This window comes from Orcinus orca, chromosome 11, assembly GCF_937001465.1.
Source record: "Orcinus orca chromosome 11, mOrcOrc1.1, whole genome shotgun sequence".
Taxonomy (NCBI): Eukaryota; Metazoa; Chordata; class Mammalia; order Artiodactyla; family Delphinidae; genus Orcinus; species Orcinus orca.
Genome location: NC_064569.1, coordinates 62,780,316 through 62,799,440, shown reverse-complemented (window position 1 = coordinate 62,799,440; position 19,125 = coordinate 62,780,316). Strand labels below are relative to the sequence as shown.

Here is a 19,125-nt window from a genome sequence, read left to right as displayed (position 1 = left end):
AGATTTTGTTTCATATACCTATGACTCTATAAAAACATTTTTATTTCATTTTTTGAAGTCAAAGTTTTAAGCTTCCTGCTGTGTTTTACAACTACAACTCAAAGTAAAAGTTATACCATTCTTTGCCATTATGAGGCAAAGAAGTCTCATCATTGTGCAGGTTTAGCTACAAAAACTTGGTGTTTGATAGACATTCATTAGTGCATGTGGAACCATGACCAAAATAATTGTGTTTTTCATTGCCAAAAGCTCTATTCTGTATAGCAGGAATAGTTACAATAGAAGAGAAATAGCTTTGACTATCCCTATAGGGCGGAAAGTTGAAAAGCCCAAATTATTAAAGAATTTGGACAATCTGTTGGTCTATCGTTACAAAAAAACTTCTCAAGTGAAAAGAGAAAAAAAATGACACTATTTTATATGTGACTTTATAGAAAAGAAATCTATTTTTAAAAGCATTGGATCTATTAAATGATAACTGTCATGTTTAGACTTTATTTCGTCACTTTCCCTGTGTTTTCTATGACATTTACACAAATGATTTTATATTTCATACAAATTATGCTAAACACAAAGTAATCCAATGGCTCAAATAGTCATTTCTTTTCAGTGCATTTATCCAAAAATGTTCACAGGGTATTATCTTAATAGGAATTCTCATATGCATTTTAAGGAGAGTTTTAACTTTAAAATGATCAAAGAAGTGATCGTGGAGTCATGGAATCACATATTTTTCTTCTTCCTAATTATTTCTATTTTCTACAAAAAGATAATTCATTTTCTTATAAGGATTAAAAAAAATTAAACAGAAAATAAGGAGGTGTTTTACTGGTTTTTAAGAGGACTCTGAGAAAACCCCTAGACTTAAAGTCAGGTGTTCTGGCATCAATTACTGCCTCTGCCTCTTACAAGGGGTGAGCCTTTTTTTTTTTTTTTAAGTCAAATAATCTCTTTTTGCCTCTGGATCTTAGACTATAAAATAACAACAGTATTACCTATGTTAACTTGTTGTCATGAGCAATAAACTGCATAATGTTTGGAAATTATTTTGTGGACAGTAAGCATACAAATAAAAGGTACTGTGAAGGTGTCTTTAACTCCTCTTTAAATGAACCATTCTTATGGAGAGATGCCAGGGCTCCTGGGAGAGTATGTGGTGAAAGGAACAAGATGAAACTGATGTTTTAGAATATTTTACCCAAGTTGGAAAAGTGGTATTTTCCCGTTGCAGAAGATGACATGGCAGAAGGGGAGACCAGGGGCGACTGATTGCCAGTGTCCTGCAGCCCTCCAGTAGAATGGGAGCGTAACCACTCTTTGCCCTCTTCTTGGTTGGCCTGCCGAGATGACGGAGTATATCTGCAAAACAGCACAGCTAAGACACTTCAGCACATCTGCAAGGGCAAGGCAATATTGAGACGAGAAAACAATTGAGAGGAGCTTACTAGTCAGACTGAGCAACATTCTCAAACAGATTGAATCTAATTATAATTGCTTAGCTCTTCCAGATGATTTGACACCATCTGTTTGAATCTCACAGGGAAAAAAATAAAGGATTTTGAAAAGAAAATTATGCTTCTGTGAGATATGTAGTTGAAAATCATAAGCAGTGAGCAGACAGCCAGGTTAACTGAGAAGGGCTCAAAAGCACAGTGTTTAGAAGGATATGAAGAGGGTGAAAAACAGACTAAATATGGTGGACAGTAGTAGGCCAGAAGCCAAGGGAATTGCAGTGATGCTCACAGGAAGACATAGGAAATAGAACACAAATTGACAGATTATTTAAAAAAAAAAAAGGAAAAACCCTTTTTTGGTTAAAATGCCACTTGACACCATGTCTGGATCTATTTTTAAAAAATGGAGAGAGAAATGGGCTTCCTTTATTGGAAAATAAATTTCTGGAATGAAATCTTAGAATGGAATAATTACAAGCTGTTTGCTCTTGCTAAGAAAGTGGAGAGGAGGAGGATAACAGAGAAAGACCTATTTGGCCAGAATTCACTTTTACCAGAGTAAGTCAATTCTTAGTACCAAAGACCAGTTGACTTATGTTCATATAGTGTTACATCTCTATTCATAGTTCCTTCCATATCTTCTCATCAGATAAAAGTGTACAGTAAAGGATGGCCATGCATTAAATTTTCATTTTATTTTTTATGAGGAACTGAATGATTATTTTGATATTATGATGTAATACTAGACTAATTCATGTCTATATTGATCTGATAGATACCAGCACTCCTGAAAAATAGAAAATAAAGTTCTTCTGAGTTTTTACCAAAAGGATTCTTTAAAAATTATACTTTAATTACAGTATTTGTCATCTGACAATGAAAATATGTTTTCTTTGATTCAAATTAGAGCATCCTTCAACTTTTCAACATTCACTGGCCACATCTGTAGACTATATGGGGCGAGGTTTTGCAAGCATATGCCTCCAAGATGCAAATGTTAGGAAAATTAAAATTTTGTTTTAATTTTCAGAAGTGAGTTCTGAATTCAACTAAAAGTTGCTGCCCCCCAAATAATGGCTTTTACATTAGATTTAATTTACTGAGTTTTGGCCTCTAACAAAATCTCTACCTGAGGGGCCATCTGACCAACTCCTCAGGCCAGAGAAAACATCAGGATTAAAAGTGATTTCATCCTCAATGTCAGGTGCTTCTTCGCAAACAAAAAAAGAAAGAGGTAAGGAGACAGTACAAAAAGTTTACGTAACAACAGAGAAAGGCAGCAATTGTGCTGAGAGAAATATATACCTTAGTCCCTTTTTGGGTAGTGTATTTCTGTCAAGCTGCATGCTGTTAAAACAAAGAAAACCCCTAAGGACATAATGTAAACAAAACTTCGAAATTACACATCCAACATAAATGGTTCTGTTTGAATTACACAAAATAAGTCTTTTTGTAACACATATTTAATGCTTAACTCATTGGAAAAGCCAACCAAAGGAGACCAGATGTCCATTGTTGTGACACCTTCGATGATAATTTAGTGACAGGACTATGAGAAGATAGATTATATGTTAACATAATTCTTCTCTAGATTCTATTTACCTAGTCCTGTGGTAGTTTTTCCTTCTCCATGCAAATAACTAGACTTCTGCTATGATTTCACATGCAGGAGAATCATAGAGGAGGAAATAAGAAAGATCTTCTCTGCCTAAGTTAAAGTGACAACTTCCAATGGACAGAGAAGATATAAAACACCTTTTAATACTTATTTTTTGTATTTAAACGATCTTTAATAAAAATAAAGGCAGATGTAATCCCACTTACACATCAGAGAAGAAAAATAATACATAATATCTGCTTGAAATGTAATGTTTCTGGCATCATTTAAATATTTTAAGGAAATTAAATGACGCCACCTTTTAGAAATTATAAATTAGATGTTTAAAAGGCTATAAGTTTTCAGTTTCTATTTTTAAAAATTCCCATTTGGTCTTAGAAGGGGAAGAAAGAATGTGTCTGGAGAAAATGAGAAGTGGCCTTCCTAAAAATAAAGGAAGAGGGTGTCAACAACTAGGTGGGATAAGTCTAGGAATTTCTGTTATAATCTTTGATGTGGCTAAGCAAATAATAAAATTAATTTGAATTTGCAGAATGATACATCTCTTCCATTAGAACCTCAAGTGATCAAAATTAAATACACATGATATGTGTAATGGGGATGATACAACATGAATGCAAACACATTGACTTGAAATTTAATCACTCAAAATCAAAGCTAAAATGTTTTCTTCTATGTGTACTCCATTATTTAGCACTGCAATAGAAAGCATCCAAAAGCATCATACAACTTTTACCTTATGTTTTGGGAATGTCCACATAGGGTAATTACTATATTATGTAGAGGCCAGTTCTAGCATACATCGTGACTATAGATGTGTTTTTAATAGTGTAGATAAACCAACAAACAAAAAGGAATCATACTGAACAAATATAAGAGACCTCTAAATATAAACTACACAATGCTGAAACATTAATACAGTCATGAGCCATTTTAAAGATTATCTCTTTCATGTGTGCAGATTTATTCAATTTTAACATTTCAGAGTACATTGAAAATAGGCATTGTTTTGCCCATGTTATTAGTTGTATAAACATTACGTGTTTGTATGATGCAGAGAATTTAATGAAAGAAAAATCAGAAATAAATTTAAGTTTACCAATATAAGTTAAAACTTTAAGCAGAAATATCTGTTTGAATCTGGATATTAATGATTTTATAATATAGACAGTTTTCTCAAACTCTGAAAAGTCGAAAACTCTTACGCCTGCACAAGTGAAGGAGGAATTTTAACCAACAGTCTGAAGAAGACAGGCACTGTTTCAGTGCACGGTTATAAAGGCAGGGGAGCCAGGTCTGATAGTTAAAAACAAGCCAGAAAATTTTAAATTTGGCTACAATTTTAAATTATTTTTAAGGTTTGGTTTGGTCACAAAAAACAAAATGAACAAAACAAATGTGAACTATTAATAGTTATAACCAAAGGCCACCAATGATCTAGAGCAGTTAGAGGAGAAACTGTTAAAGAATTTGTTTGTTTGTTTGTGATATTTTAATGAGGAGAAATTTAGACTAAAATCTGAATGAAAAACTACTTAACAGTACTAGGATAATGAGTATCAATAAAGTCTTCTGAAATCGTAGATAAACAGGTAAGTCATGAACTTACATACATCTCTATTACGTCTTTCTAATTACTTTGTCTTAAATATTACACTTTGGCACATTTTCTCTTAGGCATGGCTCTTTGGTTTCCCTGATGTTCCCAACATTCTGCGGACTTAATTATGATTAAGCCAGGATCTCTGATAGGATCTAATTTTCTCTTCAAGGGATCATAAAGTTCTTGGGTGTACTTTCAAGGATTAGAATAAATTGCTATCACTTGCAAATTTGTTCGCAAGAAAGAAAAGGCACAATTTCTTATATCAAAAATTATTTCAATCTAGTAATCTATTGGAAGAAACTAATTAAATGTTTATATTATATAATATACCTATGAAGATAATTTGCTTTTCACAGTTTAATATTCATCAATATATTTTACTAAGAATCAAGGGTAGAACATTCATTTATTCAAAATTAATTTATTTAAAATTTATTTTAGAAAAATTATTTATCTGGCTATTTATAATACATCCATCTGTAAAACTGGTCTATTTCAAAGACTGAAAAAAAAGAAAAGATTTGCTTAAAGAGAATATGTAACTGTATATTTGCCAGTGTATTTCTATAGTGAGACTATATATATATATATAGAGAGAGAGAGAGAGAGAGAGAGAGAGAGAGACTTCTGCTAAAATATAGATCAAAGTAAAATATTAACATTGCATTTATGTTGCATAAAACTCATCAATCTTAACATCTGGTTTTATTTGAGGGTTACTTGGTTACAGATAATTACTTGACCACTTTTCTGTATTTTTAATGTATCATCAATGCCAAAGAAGTAGGTTGATGGTTAAACGGTCAACTTGTTGCAGTCATATTCATGATTAAAAACTAATCAGTATCTTGGAGGTTGATTCTGGTTAACAAACAATAACCTATTTGCCGTGTGCTTATTTTGAGGTGATATGTCAGCATCAATAATAGACTGAACAAAAGTTTGGGAAAGGTATCAGGCATTTTCAGTGACCAGTGGTGCTTTCACAAATAACTCAGTTAAGATATACAGGGCTTCCCTGGTGGCGCAGTGGTTGAGTCTGCCTGCCTATGCAGGGCACACGGGTTCGTGCCCCGGTCCGGGAAGATCCCACATGCCGCGGAGCGGCTGGGCCCGTGAGCCATGGCCGCTGAGCCTGCGCGTCCGGAGCCTGTGCTCCACAACGGGAGAGGCCACAACAGTGAGAGGCCCGCGTACGGCAAAAAAAAAAAAAAAAAAAGATATACAGCCAAGACCATTTCTAAAAGCTTTAGGTGTGCCAAGAAACAAATAGCATTAAGTTCATCAGGAAAAAAGGGGCAGTTTTAAGACATGTGTCTGAGGGAAACAGTCAGTACCAAAATATCTGAGAAAGGATTTTTTAGGGAAGAGAATCTAGAGCCATTTTGGTCAACAGAGATGCTTTCTGGTAAGTATATTAGGTAAGGCATGCTTCATTAAGTTATTCATTTTAAGTTTAGCAGAAAACAGTAATTCATTAAATCAATGAGAAACACCTTGTAATGTGGTTTATTTTTAAAGGGCCTACTAAAAATGTCACCAGTGTTGTAATTTTCTCTAAGAATTCATATCTGACAACTGATCTTTCTTCCACTTCAACTAGGATTCCCAGTGATCCATTTGCTATTTTCCCATGGAAATACTGATAAAGCCAATTGAACATTTTACTCTGAGCATAATTGTAGAATCCATTTAAATTTGGTCTTTAAAAATGCTTAAATTATCCTAAGGAGCTGTGCTGTCCTGGAGCTCAAGCCAAATCACTGACATGTCTTGAGAAAACATCATTCAATACATAAATACATGCTATGAATTTTATTTAAATTGCCTATTGGATATATATGTATGCATTCATATTAAGAAACTAATTATTCATTTTTTTATGGATCCTTAATGGTTTTTTCCTTCTACAAACTTGGCAATGAGACCAAAGAAAAGGCCCAGCCAGTCTCATCAATCTGATGTCCCTCTGCAAAGTGGCACTCCCACTGAAATCAAGGGAATTGAGCGGGGTGTGGGGAGAGGTAGGTACAGTGCAGGGAGGAGGGGGTGAGGACTTCATCGACGCCTCCAGGAGAGCTCACCTTTCTGAGAGAGTAGATCTCACACTACCCGTTCTCATGAGCAGGCTCTGCACCTCGTGAGTGCCTGTGGTCAGTCCAGACAGGGAGCCGTGGTGGCTGAGGGGGAGGTCAATGGACTCAGAGCTCGTATGGAGGCTAGTCATGGACTGGTAACTTGGAGTGTCCTTGCTGCCAGCAGAGGAACTGCTGAGATTGGCAGCCCACACGAGACCACCTGATGTGAAAGAGTGAACCGATGCTGGGCTGGAAGCCAACGAGTGACTTAAGCTTATAACATCTGTAGTTAAGTCTGAGGGTTTATTGAAGAGAGGGCTGCTGCTGCCACTTAGCCCACCAGCACTGCCCATGCTGCCCGTACCAGACGACGGTGATTCCAGACTGCCTTGCCGCGCTAATGTGGTACTAGGACTGGGCATTACAGAGGAGGATTTCACACCCTCAGTATTAGGTGCAGAGGCAGATTTGCCACCTGCCTTGGCACCAAACAACCTAAAAGAAAAACAAATAACAACTTCAGTTGTTCCGAGAAACTAATATCCACATTTAATATTTAGGGTTACAGTACATAGAGCCAAGTGTGCTTTGGTGGACCGAGCTACCGAGCACTTCCTGTCTCTATGTTAATGAACTTGATAAGCTTGAACTTCTAGTGCCAAAAATCTCTCATATCGCCAAAAGGGTAAGTCGGTCCTGGGCTGCCACCCCAGTGGTGGGGGGACATGGGCCAAACAAAAGGAACTGTAAATCAAACATGAAAGTCCCTGGTTTTCACAATTAAGCGATCATGAGAATCTTTTGCAAAACTTAAATAGTTTGCACGTACTTGCTGCTACCTATTTACAGAACCATTATAATGAAACAACTTCTACGCATTCGGTATATAACATGTAAATTATTTTTCTTTTCTTTTTTTCTTTTCATTTTAAAGTTTATTCAAAATCTAAAAGGAATGCTTAAGGCAAGGTTTAGAGGTTATGTTGTATAGCTGGTGGCCTGATTGACTTTCAGAGAGCATTTGGTTAGAAACGATATTGGACACTGACAGCAACATGTGGGTTTGTCTGTATTTTCCCCAAGAAAGACCAAAGGGTTTTATGTCAGTTGCCAGTGCTATTCAAATACATATCTGTAATAGTGATTTGAAACACAGTTGGTGCTAAGTTAGACGCTGGAGTTTAGTTCAGAAAACATTTTAGTTTTGTAAATGAAGCAGATGATATAATCGAATTTATGTAAATATGGAAATAAAGTGACATGAAGTAATGGCATAACGATGACTAATTAAGTTGCAGTGGAATCCATATTTCCTATAGTGAAACATTTTGTGACGAATATGAGAAATTGTTTCATAGGTAAAGGCCACTGGAGGGCACCACTGGCTTCTACTTAAGCAACATAGATATTTACTCCCACTACTAGCGACTATTCTTTGCAACGTGAGGCAACATTTCAAAAAACCAGCTCTTCAGGACTAATATTGCTACTGAGAGATATAAAACCTCTAGGTTTTGCAAACAGCCATGTATCTGAGATTGCCTGAAATATAAAAGTAAATGGTTCAAGACCCTTGATATCTCCCAGATATCAAGGTTCTTGGGTTAGTCAGTATAATAAAAACATTAAAAATACTTAACATGTCATGAAAGACAAATCATACTCTATCATTTCATAGATGAGGAAACAGACCCAGAGAGGTCTGACTATTTGTCCCAAGTCTTTCACTGTATGTATTTTCCTGCCACTTAAAACACATCAGTATTTAAAACAGTGATATCTCGAAGGAGAACTCTGCATATTCAATACCAAAGACAGTCCCGGTGCAGAAACCAAGTCCTGCTGCTTATCAGAGTCATATCAAAGAAAGCTGATGAAGAGTTAGAAAACCTAGCCCATTTCTTGGTTATAGTCCTGTATCAAACATCCAAAGTTTTTCAAATTCTGTCAATCATATCATACCTTGATTTTCATTCATATGTCAAGATATGGTACTATATACATCTGTCCATTGTGATCCAGTACTGTACAAGGAACACAACTTCATCCACACTCATGATCACCAGCTCATTAAGAGCCAGCAAGATAATATACACTAGAAATGAATACCAATAGTCAGAAAGACCTATTAACGTTCTATTTTATTTTTAACTGTGGAAACATGAAAATCTATGGAAATTTTGCAAGCTCCTGTTTTATCACTCCCCCTAGGTATTGCCATCTGCTTTTAAGTCTCTCATAAATGCTATTTGTGTTGCTAATATGACAATGATAGTGAAACTACAAAGTTGAAGCATTTCTCAAAATGAGCAATATTTCTTTCACTAGCTATTTATATCATCAGCTTCATAAAATGCATTTTACTCAGAAACTGAATAAAACATTCTAAGATATATGTGTCATAGAATATATATACTTAGGACATATATGTTTAGGATATACATCTTTTCTACAATAGGATATAGGACACACATATATCCTAAGATATAGCATTTTATATTTTCTCAGCATCATTTTATGCTTTCTTACCTTCGAAATGTAGGTGAGGCAATGTCAGGATACTTGGACCCTGGCTGCCTGAGCCCTTGTGTCCCACAGGCACTAGCAGACGTGGGGCTGGATTTGGGGGAACCAGACAAAGAAACACTCTCCGAATCTGAGACTGCTACTTTTTCCTTTTCCTTGTCTGTCTGGTTGACAGTGACGGGACTCGAGCGCCCTGAGGCGATCTTCGTGGGCTCTCTCAGTTTCGAGGTAGTGGCCCCAGCTGACTTACTGCTGACATTGGAATCTATACTGCTGGTGCTGGATCTGTGGCCACCTCGGCCGGGAATGCCACTGGTGCTGGATTTGGATGGGCGGGGCAAACTGCGGTATTGCAGGGAGGTCTTCGAGCTGACATGCAGCACAACATCATCCTGATTCTGTGAACCGTCCAAACTGGTTTTTCTCCCGGCATTTGACTTCCCACCAATGGCAGCAGATTTGGGGATTTTACCCAGTGTTGCTGAGCCACTTGTTATGGTGGCTCCACTGCTTGTCATCATGGCAGATGACCCCACTCCACTTGGCTTCTTAAATCCAAAAGAGCCAGTGGCCGTTGATCTTCCAATGCCCGAGGGGGGCTTTTTCCCCTCATCTCCACTGCTTTTTCCTGCATCTGAAGGAGACCTCTGTAGAGTCGATCCTTTCAGGGGAGTTTTCCCTTTCTCAGAAGCTTTGGCATCATCAGTTTTCCCTAATGAGTGAAAAACACACAAATTTATGTGTCTGCGCATTTTGATTTCACAATATTTCTTTAAACAAAGTGTAAAATGTGAATACATCTTTATATTACCTCAATTCCTAAATATTCACTGTTTTAGATTTAAATAGGCATGTCCTCTTAATACATTCAGAGGATTAACTACAAAGCTATAAAAATATGGCTGTTAGAGAAAAGTGACGAGAGATCAAGGAGATAAAATGAAAACACCTATTTCTGCTATTTATTATTGCCTTATATCTTGCAACTCCCTTCTTTTATAAAGATAGCACTTAATCTCATCAAACTAAGTGCTCAGAAAGGAATTCATTTGAATATCTCTGAGATGATTGTATTTGGAGTACCCTGTTACATCAGTACTTCAGGTGGCACTATTTAAAATGAGGAACCATTCTTAAAATAGGGAGAGAGTCTTTTTTAAAAAAAAGGATAGTACAATTTGCACAATTCTTTCACTCCCTTTTTGCATCAAGTCTAATTCAGAAATGATGTTTCAAATCCCCAGCCTTCCAAGTAGATTAGCGTGACTGCTCTTTCTCTTAGAGTTGGAAGTGAAACGTAGGGGCAGAGTTAACATAAATATCCCAAACTTTCATAAGAAAGTCAGAATGAAGGCAATCTTATGTTTATTAATAAGTAGGCTTATTTTATTTCCACATGATCAGAAATGACTGTGGCAAAATAGACACTCACCAAATTATGAGGATGCCCTCTAGAGGATGCCTGGAATGTTACAGTCATGTGGATGCACGTGACAAAGCATGTGAAATTTAGAAATTTAGCATGAAGGAAAATCTCATTTAATTAAGAAAAGCTACTATGAAAGACAGAAAGATCGAATGGAAACAATAAAACAATTTGGCATAACAGCTGCCAGATGACAAGCCTACCAGGGGTCTTGAGTGCACTGGTTCCAGCTTTTTGCCTAGGTGGTGCTCCTCCCTGGGCTGACATGCCTCTTCTCCAGGAGCCTGTCTGTGAAACAGACAGGGAGGCTTTCTGCCCTGCCTTCTCAGGGTCTTCAGGAAGTCCGGAGGAAATGCCCTTCCACTTGCCACCTCCATCCCCATGGCTATCAAAGTCCTCCTCTGTTTTTTTCACCTCCTCGGTACTATCCCAGGGCTCATCGGTTGCAGATCGTTTCTCTGAATCTGTCTTCAGCTATGAAGAAAATAGGACAGAAAAACTTTGTGCAGAAAAGTTTATCAAGTGTGAATTGGGCCCTGGAATGTCCTTTCAGATAACTGGTTAAAAAAAAAAAAGAAGCAGTGATTTGTATTTCAAAAGAGTTCTGAAGATTCCTCTATTTTTTTTTTATCTCTGTCTTCATTTAAGTTTCCTTAATTTTAGCCCTACAATTCTCAATTGCACATATTAGAGAACGTCAGAAGAAATGTGTGCAGAAAACCCCAATTGAACACTCCAGAGAGGAAGGCACTTTCTATGTCAAAGCTAAAAAGGAAAAGTAAGACAAAATAAAACTTAATTACCTAATATTCATTCTCGATTCACCATTCACAAGAGATCCAGCAATGTGTCTCAGAGACCAGTATAAAATTAATCAGGAACTATCCAAAATTAGACTATTAAAATCATTTTTGGAGTTCTAGACACACATATTATTATAAAGACAGATATGGCAACATAAGGCTTTCTGGGTTAGACTGTAATCAACTGAAAAAATATATATACATAAGCTGCTTCAGTTTATGCAATTCCTTCAGATTAAGAGGTTGTGCTATGTTTTAATGCAATGCAACATAATTTGGGGGAAAATGTGGCAGAAGCCCTGGGGAAACAGAGAGGGCAATTCTCACCTGCATGTTCTTTCGGGACGGGGCAGTGGCGTTGGAGTAAGAGCTGACGGAAGATGTGGTGTTCAGGTCATCAGTGCTGATGTTATCCAGGGTGTCACTGAGGCCGCTGCTTACCGAGCTGCTGTCATCCCAGCTAAAGGCAAAACAGGCAGCAGTAATGAGCTAAGCACATGAGGCAAGATGCAAAAGTCACCCACACTCTCATTTAACGTGTGTCACGCGTTGGGAAGAGAATTCTTATTTTTTTAATCTTATGATGAAAAATGTGCACTTTCCATTTTTGGAAAATCATACTGCTAAGAACTGAGCACAAACCTGAGAGTAATCTTATCGGAGGTTTGCTAAGAATCAGTGTCTAGAGCAGATCCAGGGGAATGTTTATAGAATGAATGAAAATACTGCTACAAATACTGCCTGGCATCAGGAAAGAAGAACATTATCCATAACCTTTTTTTTCCCCTGGGAAGGCAATCAGGATTCACACAGCATATAAGAATTCACCTGTGTTGTTAAAAATTAAAAACAAAACAAAACAAAACAACTGTGCTTTGGTCAGGAACCAGAAAATCATTCCTCATTCTTTCTCCTACCAATAACTACTCCCAACCATTTACCAAATCTTGAAGATTGAGACTTATTCTATCATATCATCCCTCCTGCCATTTCTGGCCTGGGCAACATACAATATTCTTTTATCTGGACTTCCTGCCTTCAGTCTTTCTCAATAAACTTCATCTGATAAATTTGGGTCAGTGCTCGAATGCTCACATCTGGTCATGTCATTTCCTTATGTACCACTCTTCAAAGACTTCTCTTTACCAAGGTAGTAGATTCCAAAATGTAATGCACCTGCCCTGCGAGGTGCACAAAGTAATCCCTTGGGGCATAAGAAAAATATCTGAAATTCTGAATATATCTGTTCTTAATCTAAAGAAGAAGTAAAATAGGCTATATTAATATTCATGTGCAGGCTAACATAGGCACCCTCACTTAGTCAGTGTGTCAGAAGATGCAGAAGTAATTTAGGGTGAGCAGGGTCACCTGAATGAGAATGGGAGCTCCACAGGGTGAAGGGTTGAACCATGGTTCTCTCACTTACTGGCTGGTTCTCAGTCTCCTATGATACACTGCTGCTCACCTGCACTCTATTAATTGAATTCAGGTAAACTGGATACAGATATTAGATACAGACAAAAGTTAAGTCTCATAAAATAGACAAGTGGCTTTAAAAAAAACCCCTGCAAATAATCCACACATTGAAGAGAATATTTGTAACGAAAGCACAAGCTACCCATAAAGGAACGGTAAACCGGTAACTTCTCCTACTCTGCTATGTGTACTTTATGAGTCTCACCATACATTCCAAATGAAAGTGATGTATTGAGATCATATAGCAAACCAACTAGAAAAGTAATTATCAAGAAGAAAATTTGAAATTTGAACTTATAGAAAATATTAATGATGATCTCCCCCCAGGTTAGTATTTTGCTTGAGATATTAGCTACTGAGAGCTTAAAACATGATGACCAAACACATTTATAAATCATATTATTACCAATAATAATTGTATTTTTAATGACAGCAAAAGAGTATTTTGTACCACTGTAGCAAATACCTGCCATTTGCGGCTGCTCAAATCTTTTTAATATCTTCCCTACATCTTATTTTGATAATTTCCCACATTATGAGTCTTACCTTCCGAAGGTAGACTGCAAAAAACTCACATTTCCAGACTCCCTTACAGACAGATATGACATATAACAAAGGGCCTACAGTCACAAATGGGAAAATCTTCTGGCAAACACAGCAGCAATCATTCAATTTTTCTCTGGTAAACACTGGCAGACATCTGGTCTCTAATTCCAAGGGTCAGAGGTGCCAAGCAGAGGAAGCAGTGATGCCCTAGAGCTATGGTTGGCTAAGCATCTACAAAGAGCCTGGTTCTCCAATCACCCCAATTATTCAGAGAGCCTTCTTATATCACTTCATTCCTTAAATTAGATAGTAGATTCTGTAGTTTGCAACCAAGAACCTCTATCAATACATTCATAATTTTAAAAATACTATTTCTTCTTTAACCTATCTTTAAATTTTTCATGTTTATATATGCAGTGTAATACATATATTATCTTCTCATAGGAATGCATGCATATAATCATAATATTATAAATATACACACTTGGGCAATCACTAGTCTAAAGCAAAGTTCAGGCTCCTTTAAAAGACATACGAGGCTTTCCAATATGTGGCCCTAGCTTACCTCTTGAGCTTAAACTCTTTACATCACCTGCCTCACTTTGTGCACTCTGACTTAGAGCTGCATTCAATTCCCATCACCATCACATTATTTCCAACCTCTGTCTTCAATCAAGGCACCCCTGCGCATACCTGACTAACCCATACTTATCTCATAATGCAGTTCTAGCATCCATCTTCTGGGAAGCCCCTTTTACTTGCCACTGTCGGGATGAATTAGGTAGCTTCCCCTCTGCACTGCCATAATACTATGCAGACTTATAGGACTGGATTTAGAACATTGTTTTATAAATCTATAAATACGTGTCAAAATGGACCATTAGCCTGTGAGTTTTCTAAGCACAGAACTGTGGAGTATTTTTCTTTTAATTTCTACTATTTATGGCAATGGCTGACATAAATGTTGAATAAATTCTCATGGTTTATTGAGATTAAAAGAGAGGTAGTTACAGAGGTCATCTTTCATAGTCACATGAAATGAATTTTTAAGAAATACTTACCACAATATATCCAGTACTCAAAGAGCAAAATTAAACAAAGGAAATTTTACCGTTTTTTAAAAATGAATATTTTTAAAGTAACTATTTCTCTGGCAAGGAAGATAGAATCAATATTTCTAATAATAGCGTTTACCAATGTAAATCCTAGCATTAGCGACTAAAAGTAAATGCATCAACTCTTACTAGAATTTTAAAAAATCAGTTGTTTTAAAACCATTTAAAGACTCAAATGAACACAATGACTTTGTAGTTAAAATGATATAAGTGAAAGAACCCAAAATAAGATAGAAAGTTTCAATCTCTTGAGAGAAAAATAAAAATATATCAAACTAACAAACATCATAGACATGAAGAACAAATTTCCAAATTTATCCCGGTGTAATGTAAAGCACAATGGATTCCTAAAGTTAAAGCCTTTCACTTGAGCCTTTTTTAGAGGGGCGTGGCTAGTATGTTCACTTAAACTTGCTATTCTGATCTCCCTACCTCACAGATTAGTGTGGGAAGCAAATGAATCATTTATATGAACCATTTGATAATACTTTACATTTTTCCATCTCCTCAAACTGCTTTACCTCTAAGATCTCAAATTCTGCAATCTCATGTTTTGATCACAGTCTTCTACACTTCCAGTGCTCTAAAATCTACTGATTTCCTAATTTTTACGTCTAGTTTATAGCTACTTCCTATTATCTACTTTTAATAGCCTTCTTGTGTTTTTTACTCCACTGAACTCTTTACCAAATGATGCAGGATCCAAAGATGCTGGAACAAAAGGATCGCTAAAGTCATAATCTAACCAGTACTCTGTTCTAGTTCTTGCCACCATAATGGTCTTCCATACCGGTCCTGTCTCTATGTTAATTAAACATGTTTTCTCCATTATTATTTTGGAAAATGACAGCAAATCCAACTAATCAGAATGACTAATATAACAATATTATTGTATATTTCATAATACATAATAATTATAATGACTGAAGGCATATAGATTCAAGTTATCTAACCTCAGGTGATTTCTCAGTGCTACCAAGAAATTCTGCCTACTCCAAAAGTGGTTTTCTTCAAATTCCAAAGATATAGCTTTGTTTCTCTCTTCTTCCTCTGGATTCCAAGATCTTCCTCCTAATACTTTAGTGAAACTGCTTTCATTGAGGTCAATAAACCCATGGACTGAGTGCTTACTATGTGTCCTACTCTTTTAAATATTTTATATAATCTAATCCCAAACAAAACCATGAGACAGGCATTGTAAAGATAAAGGGGTTCAGGTAGTTTGAATGATGTGCCCAAGGCCCATGATGGAGCTGGGATTTGAACCCAGGAATTATGTCCCAAAGCTTGGTCAGTATTCCACTCCCTTGCCTCCCATCTTCTCACCCCTTTTACCTTGAAATACACCGATGATGTGCCTTTACAGGCTCTCTGCAAACTTCACCAGTCCACAGAACCCTTTACTTTTCTCCTCTTCTTTGGGATTCCTTTGAATTCCTCAAAATTCAGTACTTAATCTTAACTCACCTTAGACATTCTTTCTTGGAAATTTCTTAGTCTTTCACAACTTCAATATCACCTCCATGATTATGACGCTCAAATTCACAGCTCTAATCCAGACTTCTTTCCTGATTAATCGATCAGCATTTCCAGCCTTCTACTGAACACTTTCTCAAGGATGTCCTGTCAACGTCTCAAATTCACTCTACCTAGATTCCATTGTTTCTCGTTAACAATTCTTCTCCCTTTCAGTTACTGACTGCCTGTTTATCCTTCTGCCATAAAATATTAGTGTTATTACCTCTCTTCTCTCACCTGGATCCACTGTTAATCAAGTTGTCTCTAATCCTTGAAAATCCATCTCAGCTATAGGTGACATGGCCCTCCTTGTGTTTGTTCCACATCGCCACTGTGCATGCCTGTCCCTCCTTCCATAAAAGCTATTAGTAAGAATCTGCTCTTATTCATTAAGTGATGAATAAATTACAGTTCCTCTCCTTTGAAGAACTCACTGCTTATTGTGGAGGTCAGAAGTTTAAACAAATTGTTATAATACAAAATGGCAAGTGTCGTAATAGAGATGAATGTTAAGTGTGTGGCAGGACAGAGCCACTACCACTCATTTGAAGAATTCAAGCATTTTTTCATGACAGAGATACTGCAGAGTGATCAGAGGAAATAAATGTTAACCACTGTATTACAGCATATATCACTTGTTACAATATAACCACTATTTTGGTGTTTTTCTATCTTCTTGGCCATAATCTGAATTACCTGAAGCCAGAGACTGTGTGACACTTATCTTTATAATTCTAGCATGCAACATGGTGTCAACTATTGAATAGATGACTAGTAGATGTTTGTTAAATAAATGAAGCAGTTTTACTTAGAATACTGCTTCTATCCAATAAAGTTAAGTTGGATTGAATGCAATAATAAATGTAGAATTTGAGAAAAATGTGTTCAACATATTTCTCTGCTAAACAATCTTAAAGGAACAAATTTTTATTGATGACAACATCATTTTCCTTATCTTAAGGTTCTGTGTTTTGACTTTCATCTTTGGTTTTGTAGAGCCAGAATTCTCCCTAGGTAGGATATAATTAATCTTGCTTATTATGGAACACTTAATTAAGTTAAAAACTTCATAGAAAATAGTTTTTCTAACTGACAAAAATGTTAATTTACTCACATAATTAGCCCTGAGTAGTATGTCTCAAACCCATCAATATATTTTCTTCATCCTTTCATTTTTAAATTCCTTAAGTGCTAAGAATTCTTGACTATATTCTTTATAAAAGGGCAAGTCTTTATTGTCTCCAAGTTACAGATCTATTGATCTGCTAAATTCTTCTCAACAATCTAGGACAGCTAAAAAATTACAAATCTGAGTATCTTATCCACATAGTTTGCATTTACACACTGAGTTACTGCCAGTTTTAAAATATTATGAATAAAGCTGTTAACATTCACATACATTCCATTTATGTGGCATTCTAGAAAAGGCAAAACTATAGATATGTAGGACCGATCAGTGACTGCCAGTGGATGGGAGTGTGGGAAGATTTGTGGTGGCTGTTACATGACGATGCATATGTCAAAACTTAGAACTGTAGAAAAAAACACTGTATGTAAAGTAAAAACAAATGTAGCCAATTAACCTGTTGATAAATTACAATTTGGATATACACTAGATTACTCATTAATCTAAGAAGAAAAGGATTGTTTTGGTATGCCTTTTACTATTTATATTTTTAATGCTTAATAACTCAGTGGGGCCAGGGATCTATTTTATTTATCTGGTTGTGCATTTGTGGCTCTGACCCCTACGTTCACCCCTGGAGTTACATTTAGAAGCAGATTTTTTGCTTTTTATGTTGAAGAATTCTGAAATATTAAGTAAATAAATATTAAAATAATTTTGCAGATTTAAATCAAATTCCAGAGGAAAATGCTAGTCCTGTTTATAAGTAATTTTTCAACACACTCCTGTTTTTTGGTGTGGTAGCACTTCATTTAGCAGGTATTCAATCAGGCTCTTTGATAGCTTATATTGGCAGGTCAACTGTACTACTTATACATATACATATAAAACATAGAGGTTTTCTTTCAATAAAAACTAATTTCTATACTTCAGGCATTCAACAGTAACCTCAGTCTCAATTTGCCAGCTCATTAAATATTTCATTAATGAAATAAACAAACATGCTTCCTTTAGATGTACTCAATTCCAACCCTAATTCAACTACAATCATGGAAATGCTGCCCACTAAGGTGATATTATCTCTGATTGCTATAAAAACACCTTCTTATACCTAAACTTTTAACAATATACTATTTTGTTAGCTTATTTTATTAAAAGTTAAAATAAGAAATAGCCATATAAACAATGTTTGTGTATCTTTTAAAATTATTTGATTATACATTGCATGTTTTTTAGAAAATATGGATGTTTAATATTTGTCAGTATCTGAGTGTTCTTAGGCCAATGCTGTTGGAACACTATGGAACCAAGTGCCTGAGGTTTACCATCAACGTAAGGTTCTTCCTCCAGGGTACCAGCATGTCTTACTCCCTCATTCATGATGATTCTTGCAATACGTACCTGATTCTTAATGCTGACAGTAATCACCTGGTCGGACTCTACATGTATCACCAACCATAGGTTACTGTACACTGCTTTAGATTTGTGGATGCCACTCTCACTTACATCTCAGTCCTCTGAATATCACTTAGATATATAGGACAGGTCTCGAAACAAGTCCTAAATCTTTCCCCACAACATCCTCATTCTGAACTCTAAATTAAAACTCATATATCCTTGGTTCCATTTTCAAGTACTTTAAGAACATAAAAAGTTTTAAAATGTTAAGCAAATTCAACATTTTTTATATATGATTTAAACGAAAATTCTGGAGTCAAGTTTGCCATTGGTAGATAATGCAGATAATGTAAATAAAGTGTTCATTCCAGTGTCTGAGACCTGTGGACACTCCACAAACATATAGTTTGATACACTAGAAGTATTTGGGCACTG

The 19,125-nt window shown here is 36.1% G+C and overlaps 1 protein-coding gene across 3 annotated transcripts in view; it reads right to left on the bottom strand.

Moving 5' to 3' along the window:
- Positions 1-19,125, bottom strand: part of NAV3 (neuron navigator 3) — an 835,897-nt gene that overhangs the window by 78,371 nt on the left and 738,401 nt on the right. For all 3 annotated transcript variants that reach the window (XM_033431322.2, XM_049694975.1, XM_049694976.1), the window contains 6 exons: positions 11,839-11,971; positions 10,912-11,182; positions 9,286-9,994; positions 6,763-7,251; positions 2,760-2,801; positions 1,199-1,359 (listed from right to left, as the gene is read on the bottom strand). In XM_033431322.2, the coding sequence (XP_033287213.1) occupies positions 1,199-1,359; positions 2,760-2,801; positions 6,763-7,251; positions 9,286-9,994; positions 10,912-11,182; positions 11,839-11,971 (1,805 nt within the window). The remainder of the gene's footprint in view (positions 1-1,198; positions 1,360-2,759; positions 2,802-6,762; positions 7,252-9,285; positions 9,995-10,911; positions 11,183-11,838; positions 11,972-19,125) is intronic.